General features: G+C 53.9%; 1 protein-coding gene across 1 annotated transcript in view; it reads left to right on the forward strand.

The window, feature by feature from the left end:
• Positions 1-9362, forward strand: part of KDM5C (lysine demethylase 5C) — a 32399-nt gene extending 23037 nt beyond the window's left edge. The window contains exons 21-28 of the mRNA XM_060253259.1: positions 257-395; positions 507-686; positions 1406-1546; positions 2406-2942; positions 5708-5765; positions 5989-6188; positions 7542-7745; positions 8470-9362. Coding sequence (XP_060109242.1) covers positions 257-395; positions 507-686; positions 1406-1546; positions 2406-2942; positions 5708-5765; positions 5989-6188; positions 7542-7745; positions 8470-8475 — 1465 coding nt within the window. The 3' untranslated portion in view covers positions 8476-9362. The remainder of the gene's footprint in view (positions 1-256; positions 396-506; positions 687-1405; positions 1547-2405; positions 2943-5707; positions 5766-5988; positions 6189-7541; positions 7746-8469) is intronic.
• Positions 9363-9863: the final 501 nt, after the last annotated feature.

A 9863-nucleotide genomic window follows, 5' to 3' on the forward strand; every position in this document is an offset into this window, starting at 1 on the left:
ATTCCTTCCTCTGAAATAGGATACGTATGCGGTGTGTCAATATCACTTTATTCAAAATTTGTAAAATCTGTTGTATTTGGTATTCATTGGATTCGTTACTGCGTCACGGTGTTTTCCTGCTCCCTACTTGGGGATTGGCAACCCTAGTTCCGGTTGCGCCTCCACAGCTTCTTGATGGCCCTTTGGGATGGGAAGCGAGATGCCCATGAAGATTCCTGTCTGATAGCTTCCCCTCTCCCCCCTTCTGTCCTGATAGGCAGAAGCACCCGCCTGCCACCCTGGAGGCCATCATCAAGGAAGCCGAAAACATTCCCGTGCACCTGCCCAACATCCTGTCCCTCAAGGAGGCGCTCTCCAAAGCACAAGCTTGGATCGCCGATGTGGAGGAGATTCAGGTGTGCCGGGGCGGCGAGGACGGAGGGCTGGCTGATGGGGCGTGGGGCTCCCTTCTGGCGTTTCAAAGGCTTCGCCAACCCGTGCCCCCTCTCTGCTGCTCCTCCTCACAGAACGGGGACCATTACCCCTGCTTGGACGACCTGGAGGGGCTCGTGGCTGTGGGCAGGGACTTGCCGGTCCGCTTGGAGGAGCTGCGTCACCTCGAGGTGCAAGTGGCCACCGCGCACTCCTGGCGGGAAAAAGCCTCCAAGACTTTCCTCAAGAAAAACTCCTGCTACACGTTGCTAGAGGTTAGTCTCCTCTCGTGAGCTTGCAGGGTAGATCACCCCAGGGGACGAGGTGGGGTGGGGCAAGCCCAGCAGAGCCTGGCCTTTTTATTCCTCGGCCAGAGAGCCAGTTTGGTATAGTGGTTAAGTGTGTGGACTCTTATCTGGGAGAACCGGGTTTGATTCCCCACTTCTCCACTTGTACCTGCTGCCATGGCCTTGGGTCAGCCATAGCTATCACAGGAGTTGTCCTTGAAAGGGCAGCTGCTGTGAGAGCTCTCTCAGCCCCACCCACCTCACAGGGTTTGATTCCCCACTCCTCCACTTGCAGCTGCTGGAATGGCCTTGGGTCAGCCATAGCTCTGGCAGAGGTTGTCCTTGAAAAGGGCAGCTGCTGTGAGAGCCCTCTCAGCCCCATCCACCTTCCAGGGTGTCCATTGTGGGGGAGGAGGATATAGGAGATCATAAGTCACTCTGAGTCTCTGATTCAGAGAGAAGGGCAGGGTATAAAGCTGCAGTCTTTTTCTTCTTCCTCCACTTGCAGCTGCTGGAATGGCTTGACTTACCCTTAGCTGTTGCAGGAGTTGTCCTTGAAAGGGCAGCTTCTGGGAGAGCTCTCTCAGCCTCACCCACCTCACAGGGTATCTGTTGTGGGGGAGGAAGGTAAAGGAGATTGTGAGCCACTCTGAAATTCAGAGTGGAGGGCGGGATATAAATCCAATATCCTCTTCTTCTTCTTCCAGGTGCTGTGCCCGTGTGCCGACGCCGACTCGGACAGCGTCAAGCGCACCAAATGGCAGCGGGAGAAGGAGCCGGGCCTGTACAAATCCGACACGGAAAGCCTGGGCCTCTCGGCCCAAGACCTCAGAGACCCCGGTTCTGTGGTGAGTGACAGGAGAGTGTCTTTGTGCGCAGTTGAGGTTTGGGGCCCAGGGCCTGTGAAGATTCCTGGCTCTAAGTACAGGCCCAGAACTGGGGCTTCAGGGGGCATCAGAGGCAGGCCAGTCCCTGGGCAGGTCTGTTCGGTGTAGTGGTTCAGTGTGCGGATTCTTATCTGGGAGAACTGGGTTTGATTCCCCACTCCTCCACTTGCAGCTGCCGGAATGGCCTTGGGTCAGCCATCGCTCTGGCAGAGGTTGTCCTTGAAAGGGCAGCTTCTGAGAGAGCCCTCTCAGCCCCACCCCCCTCACAGGGTGTCTGTTGTGGGGGAAGAAGATACAGGCAATTGTAAGCCTCTCTGAGACTCTGGTTCAGAGAGAAGGGCAGGGTATAAATCGGCAGTCTTATTATTATTTAAAAACCTAGAACTAAAAAACCCCACCCTTTGGTACTTGATCTGGGTAAGATCTGTAGGTATTCTGCTACAGGGTGGCGAAACTGCAGCGCAGGAACCACGTGTGGCTCTTTCACGCGTATTTTGTGGCTCTTGAAGCCCCCACTGCCCCATCAGCTGGCTTAGAGAAGGTTTTTCTCTTTTTAAATCATTCTCCAAGTCAAGCTAGCTGGTGGCTTGGTGAATGCATTCAAAGTTGCCTTGTGTTCACGTCTTGTGGCTCAAGCAAGTTTGGCCACCTCTGACTTCAGAAGGTTTTGTGGAGAACTGTGGGGGTTTGGGTTGCGGCTGGAACATCCAGATTTGTTCTGCTCCGTGGCTGTCGATGGTGACGCGGAACAGCTGTGTTAGAAACGAGGGGGAGTCTTCTCATTGCGCCCATTCTCAGTGGTCTTGTCTTGCACCAGCAGATCCTGGCCTTCAAAGAAGGAGAGCAGAAGGAGAAAGCGGGGATCCTCCGCCTTCGCCAGTCCAACGCTCAGAAGCCCGTGCCGTCAGCCCACAGCCCTCCCGGGGGCCAGTACTGCGTGTGTTGCCAGCCCCCGAGCCCCGCCATGCTGCAGTGCGAACTGTGTCAGGACTGGTTCCACACCGCTTGTGTGGCTTGGCCCCACCTGGGCACCCCCCGCCCCTCTCCCGCGTGGTGGGAATGGGAAGCCAAGTTCCTGTGCCCGCTGTGCCAGCGCTCCCGCCGGCCCCGCCTAGAGACCATCCTGGCACTGCTCGTGGCTCTGCAGAAGCTGCCCGTGCGCCTGCCCGAGGGAGAAGCCCTGCAGTGCCTGACGGAACGAGCCATCACGTGGCAGGACCGGGCCCGCCAGCTCCTCGCCTCCTCCGAAATAGCAGCCGCTCTGGAGCGCTTGGCAGAGTTGCGGCAGCGGCTGCTCGGGGACTCAGTCAAGGAGGCGGGAGCCCTCAAAGAGAGCAGCTGCAATGAACAGACCAAGGTGAGTGGAGGAGGAGGAGGTTCGTCCCCTCCAGTTTGGCGTAGTGGTTAAGTGTGCCGACTCTTACGTGGGACAACCCAGACCGCACATCAAAGAATCTTGGGACTAGCTCCAGCATGTTTCAAGCTATTGGAGGAGGTCCAGCTTCTTCATATGGTATACAGCCAAGGAGGAATAAACACCGAGACAAGAATTTCAAGAAAAGGACTGGTCCTTTAGGACAGTGGTCCCCAGCCTTTATGGCCCCAGGGCTGGCCTGTCGACCGCGGCCCCAGAACCTGCAGGGTGGAGGCACCCAATTTGGCTTCCCCCCCCATGGTACCTCCTCCCCCCCCCGGATTTCCTCCCTGTTTTCTCCTCCCTCCTTCACCCCCCCGCGCATCCTTGCCACTTCTTAAAGGTGCCACTTGACTCCTACTTTGTTCTATTGCTTCAGACCAACACAGCTGCCCTCTTGGATTTATCCTCCTCCCCCTCTTTTCCTTCCCCCATTTCCTCCTCCCTCCTTTGCCCCCCCGTGCAGCCTCGCCGCTTCCCCCCCCCCCATTTTCACCATTTTAAGGATGGGGAAGGGGCTGTGAAGCCAGGCTGACCCCCTCCCTTCCCAGGAAGGAGGCATGGGCAGTGACCCTCGCTGCTGCGGTTTTCCCTGGACGATCAGCTGATTGGCGGAGGGGTCGGCCTGGGAGGCACTTCACTGCCCCTTTCCCGGCCTTAAAATGGTGAAAATGGGGTGGTGGGGGAAAGGAGGTGCCGTAGAGGGGGGAGCAAGGCTGCACGGCCCATTGCAAACAGGCCGCGGCCTGGTACCGGTCCCCGGCCCGGGGGCTGGGGACCCCTGATTTAGGAGAGTCTGGATTGGTATCGGAGAGTTTATCCTGCCTGTGTTTGTCTCTTCTGTTTCCATAAGAAGTTTTGTTGTGTAAAAGGAAAATATTTTTGTCATGGTTTGTAAGATTAGATAAGCTGTTCTAGTTTCCGGAGTGTGTGGGGTTTGGGGGGCATTTTGCACAGCGGCTTGCCTTTTGGTCTTTTCTCCTTCCTGTGCATTTCACTCAGGGTTTTTTTTTTCCTCCTTTGTGATTATTCATTCAGCTGCTGCTTGAAAGCTGTCCACGTGGGGAGGAGCTCATCAGTAGGGATGGGTACAATCCAGGAAAATGTGGTTCAGTTTGTGGTGTGTCTGGTTTGTGAGGCTTGTGGGTGCAGTAGAAGGCCCCTAGGGTACTAGAGACACCAAATTCACAGGGGATCTCTGGCTTGACTCTCCTCTACTTGTTCTCCATGTTAGGTGAGAATTGGCTTTTATGGGGTCTGAGTTATGGCCCCTCAAAGAAAGTCCTCCCAGGAAAGTGCTTTCTGAGGAAATGACAGATGTGGGAATGTATAGGCAAACCCTGTGCAAGCGACAGACGTCAAACTCGCAAGGGAGCTCCCCCCGATGCTACTCTCTGCATGCCCTTCCAAGTTCTGTGCAGATTGGATTTAAGACAGGAGTGTTGTTACGAGGGCCGGATCTGACATAATTGAGACTTTTTCAGGCCGGGCTATGTCGGGCTGGGCCATGTGTGTACCTATTTAAGATCTGGTAAAGGACACAGACAAACACTGTTAAAGATTTTTTTAAAAAACCCTTTAAAAAAACATGCTTAAAATGTTAGCACTCGTTGGTCTTAAAGGTACTTTCTTTGCATTTCTCCCATGGGATCCAGGAACCTGGCTGAAGGAAGCTCTGGCTCTTTCCTTCCTTCCCCAGGGGCCCAGGAGGGGGAGGAGCCTCAGCCAATGGAGAAAATCGAGGTTTTGCCCTGTAGCTCTGCTGTGTGACTGAGCAAGCCTTGTAAAGCAAGCTGAGGTGCAGAAGGAAGCAAGAGAGGGAGAAGGAAGCAGATGACAACCAGTTGCTTGGGGGGGTCTGATGGGAGCCCTCCAAAGGCCTGATTTGGCCCCCAGGCTGCATGTTTGACACCCCTGATTTAAGGGGCCTGAGTTAGGCCCCTGCCCCCAGGAAAGTACTTTTGGGGAAAATGTCAGGTGCGGGTTCAGAAGCGCGAGCTACACACATAAAACGTACAAGGTGCCTACCTACTGGTGTTTCCAAGGCTGGAGTATTCACCTTCCCCCTCCCCCTTTTGCCTTGAAGTTGGATAAACGCTTTGTTTGAGTGGTAGCTGTCTGTCTGGAAATATATCAATTCACCAACTGCCTGAAAGTTTGTGTTGGTTGACCTGCCACGAACATCTGTGTGGGAACCACAGACAGGCTAAAATTCATCATGAACTTTTTAATCCTTCCCTATTCACCACCTCCCTAGGCAGCTGATTCCGTTGCTGAACTACTCTTACTAAAGCCCCCTCAAAAAACCCTAGTACAGGGGTGGCCAAATTGCGGCTCAGGAGCCACAAGTGGTTCTTTCACACAGGTTATGTGGCTCTTGAAGACGCACCACCCTGTCAGCTGGCTTGAAGGCATTTAAAGTTAAAGTTGCTTTCTTTCCACATCTCTCCCTCTCTATCATCCATCATTATAATTTCCCTCCCTCTCAAACATTCGACTTTTATGTCTTGTGGCTCTCAGACATCTGCTGTTCTACTATGTGGCTCTTACATTAAGCAAGTTTGGCCACTCCCACTCTAGTATCTAGCTGATTCCTTCCCCCCCCCCCCCCCATAATTTAAGCCTATTACTGCAAGCTGTGGAATTGCAGGGCTCCATGTTGGGACTGTAATTTGTGATTCAAGAGTACCTTTCATCTCCTCATCCAGGTTTCCTTGGAGAACGGAGACTCTACGGCCCCAGAGAAGAACAGCTCCTGTGCCTCAGGTATTACTGTCGGACAACCTGGCCGGATTCTGGCTTCGCTGTTACCCTTATGATTATCTTGGGAGATGGAGGGAACAAGCGAGTTCCTGGGGGCATGGAGGCCCATTGTATCTCCCCCCCCCCTTGGGGAAGATGAGGCCTTCCCTTGTGTTGGAGCTGGGGAGGGCCATTTGATTCTGCTTGTTTCACACTCTAAACCCCCCCCCCCTTTCCCTGTGCACAGACCTGGAGACGCTCTGCTCATACCTGCCGCAGCTGCAGGGTCCCGTGTTGGAGCTGCCGGAGGCCGCCTGTCTCTCCGTGAAGGAGCTGCTAATGGAGGGGGACCTTCTGGAGGTGACGCTGGATGAGAGCCAGACCATGTGGCGCTTGCTGCAGGCCGCCTGCGCCCCCCACCTCGACAAATTCCGCCAGCTGCTTGATGTGAGTGTTCAGGACAGACCCCGGTGATCGGTGGACGGCTTGGTCCGTGCATTTCTATCCACACGTGGCTCCGTGAACGCGTAGCGGCACCCTCTCTAACCCAGACACTGGAGTCGGACTTCCCACTGTAGCATCTGTGCCTCCTGTTCTAGTTCAGAGGTGGCCAACCTGTGGCTCTCTCTAAATCACTTTGCCAAGCCAGCCAGTGGCTTGGGGAATGCATTTAAGTTGCTTTCTTTCCACCTCTTCCTCCCTCCCAGCTCTCAGACATCTGATGTTCGTGCCTTGTGACTTTTAAACATTTGACATTTTATTCTGTGTGGCTCTTAATTTAAGCACGTTTGGCCACCCCTGTGTGTGTTCTTTGGCTGTTTTAGTTTTAACCCGTATCCAATAACAGCAGTGTTAAGTCCTGACCCCTGAGGAGGGGGTGTCTTTGTGTAGACCTTGGTATATTTCAGAAACTGAGTACCCGCTATTCATTCCTAGTGCCATTTCTGGTGGCCCTGAGGGCAGGGATGGAAGGGGGCAGGGTATAGCTGGGTCTCTTCAGATCTGGGAAACTAAGCAAAGTCAGTACTTGGGAAAGGAGACCACCAGGGAAGGCTGTGCAAAGGAGGGCAATGGCTAGACTCAGATCTGGCTGTTCTACTACAAACAAAAATGGCTACTCTCTGAAACTACAATTTATGACTGTCTTCGGAAATTTAGACAGTGGTTATGCAGTTGCCAGTTTGGTGTAGTGGTTAAGTGTGCGGACTCTTATCTGGGAGAACCGGATTTGATTCCCCCTCCTCCACTTGCACTTGCTGGAATGGCCTTGGGTCAGCCATAGCTCTCGCAGAGGTTGTCCTTGAAAGGGCACCTGTTGTGAGAGTTCTCTCAGTCCCACCCACTTCACAGAGAGTCTGTTGTGGAGGGAGAAGATACAGGAGATTGTAAGCCGCTCTGAGTCTCTGATTCAGAGAGAAGGGTGGGGTATAAATCTGCAGTCGTCGTCGTCTTGCACTGAGAGTCTACTTTCTCGTCCACTTCATGCATGGTAGATTTTTACAGTGTTCGATAGATTGAAATGTTTCAGCAAGGCTTTGGGTGAGGGAATTTAGCAAACAATTGAGGAAAATGGGGGAGATGTTGGTTTGAAGATGGGGCCCTTCCCAGGAAAAAGGATGCAGTCTCGGAACTCTCACAGAAAGTACTTTTGATTTCTTGAACTTTCTGCAGAATTCCCTCCATGACACCTGTCTTTCTCCAAGTTTCTTAACAATACCTGTAGAGGCAGAGTCCCAAATGTTCTCCAAATTGTGCAGTGGACAGAGGGTGTGGGTCACCAGTTCCTCGTTTTGTTCTCAGCTGGAGCAAGCTGAACGACGCGCCACCCGTGCGCGAGGCCGAGACATGGAGCGGCGGCGGAAACGCAAGACTGAGCGCAGCGACTACCCGACCCTGCCCAAGGAGGAACTAGAGCCAAAGAAGATCCGGGGGACAGACTCAGCGCTGCCCCAGGGTGGGGCTCCCCCCGCAGCGGGCACAGATTGCGGCCACAATGGAGTTGGGGTAAGGCCGGGGTGGGACGGGAAAGAGCAGATATCCAGAGGCAGAGATTTGGGGAGGAATGGAGGGTGTCTAGAGGCAGAGATGAGAGGAAAGAGAGTATCCAGTTTGGTGTAGTGGTGAAGTGCGTGGACTCTTATCTGGGAGAACCGGGTTTGATTCCCCACTCCTCCACTTGCACCTGCTGGGGTAGCCTTGGGTCGGCCATAGTTTTCGCAGAGCTGTCCTTGAAAGGGCAGCTTCTGTCAGCTCTCTCAGCCCCATCCACCTCACTGGGTGTCTGTTGTGGGGGAGGAAGATAAAGGTGATTGTGAGCTGCTCTGAGATTCAGAGTGAAGGGTGGGGTGGAAATCCAGTATGAGCCAGTTGGTGTAGTGGTTAAGAGTGCAGACTGTTATCTGGGAGAACCGGGTTTGATTCCCCCACTCCTCCACTTGCAGCTGCTGGAATGGCCTTGGGTCAGCCATGGCTCTCACAGAGCTGTCCTTGAAAAGGCAGCTGCTGTAAGAGCTCTTTCAGCCCCACCTGCCTCACAGGGTGTCTGTTGGGGGGGGGTGCGGGGAAGGTAAAGGAGATTGTGACCGCTCTGTGATTCAGAGTATAGGGTGGGATAAAAAATGCAATATCTTCACAGGGTTTTTTTGGGGGGGGGGGCGCGTGCTCATTTATTTTTTAAAAAATGAAACCTCTGGTTGTACTTAGTGATTGCCTGCCTCTTTCCTAGTAGTTGTGACGGCTGGAAGACGCCTGGATTTCTCCTTCCTGGACTGTACTGCACTGCAAGGGACTCTGGCAGCCCCATGTCAACCCGTCGGTTTGACTCGCACTCTGCATGGGGGGCACCCAGCCCCGGAAGCTGGGGGGGCGGGCTGCAGCTTCCCCCCACCCCTCCTCTGGGACTCCGCACTGGCCCTGCACCAGACTCTTTTCAGACGATGTAATATTTTCATTTTTTCTTTCCCCCCTCCTCCTTTTGTACTGTTGATACCTCGGCAGGGGGAAAGGCGTGGCGGCGGGGGGGGGAGAGAAGGGGTCACCACGGTTGCCGGCGCAGGGCCCACCCCTTTCCGTCTAGGCGGAAGCAGTCGAGAGCGCCGCCCTCCCTGCTGCAGTGAGGACTAGAGCCTTGCAAGGGGACTGCCAGCGGGGTGCCCCAAGCTCCTCTCTTCGGGCAGCGAAAGGAGCCGGGCCCCCTCCGGAGGGAGGGCAGCATCCTGCTCCTCATACCAGCATTCCCTGGACACAGATGGGAACGGCGCCCCCTGTTGGACAGAGGGGCAGCTGTCCCGAAACACACCTTGAACCCCCGTTACCTGTTGGGTTTTATAGGAATTGGGGTAACCACTTTGTTCTTTTTTGGGGAGGGGGTGGCGGAAAGGGGCAAAGGATCTTCTAGTCCCACTCCAGCCTCTCATCCGCCCTCACCTTCCCACCCCCAAACTGTGCCCCCCCCCAAGGCTGCCTCAGGCTCTGACACTAAAGTCTTTTGTCTCTCTTTTTAGTGTTTTTTCCTTTATTTTTCTCCAGCAGGGGGAGGGTGGGCTGTTGGGGGTAGGGCAGGGTGTGTTATTTTATTGTATTATGATTTTTTATTATTATTAAACTTTGGAGGTTACAGAACTACGCTGTGATTTGGGGAAAGGCGGGGCAGGATTGCTATTTGGCAGCCAGGTCTGTCGGAGGTACGGGGTGGGGGGTATGAATCAGAGCCTCTGCTTGGCACACAGAAAGTCTTATGTTCAATCCCTGGCAACTCCAGTTAAAAAGACAAAGATGGTAGGTGATGCAAAAGGCCTTAGAGAACTGCTGCTATTCTGAATGAACAGTATCGACTGTGATGGACCAAGGGTCTGATTCAGTAGAAGGCAGCTTTGTGTGGTTAGAACCATAGAGTTGGAAGGGTCCTCCAGAGTCATCTAGCCCCAACCCCTTGCACAATGAAGGAAACTCACTAATGCCTCCCCCTAAGATGGGCATCTAGCCTGTGTTTAAAACCACCCGAAAGAGAGAGGACACCACCTCACAAAAAAACCTTGCACTGAGGAACCGCTCAAGAAGTTCTTCCTTATCTTTAGCCAGAAACTTTTTTGATTTAATTTCAACCTGCTGGTTGTGGTCTGA

The sequence above is a fragment of the Heteronotia binoei genome, chromosome 13, assembly GCF_032191835.1.
Source record: "Heteronotia binoei isolate CCM8104 ecotype False Entrance Well chromosome 13, APGP_CSIRO_Hbin_v1, whole genome shotgun sequence".
Lineage (NCBI taxonomy): Eukaryota > Metazoa > Chordata > Lepidosauria > Squamata > Gekkonidae > Heteronotia > Heteronotia binoei.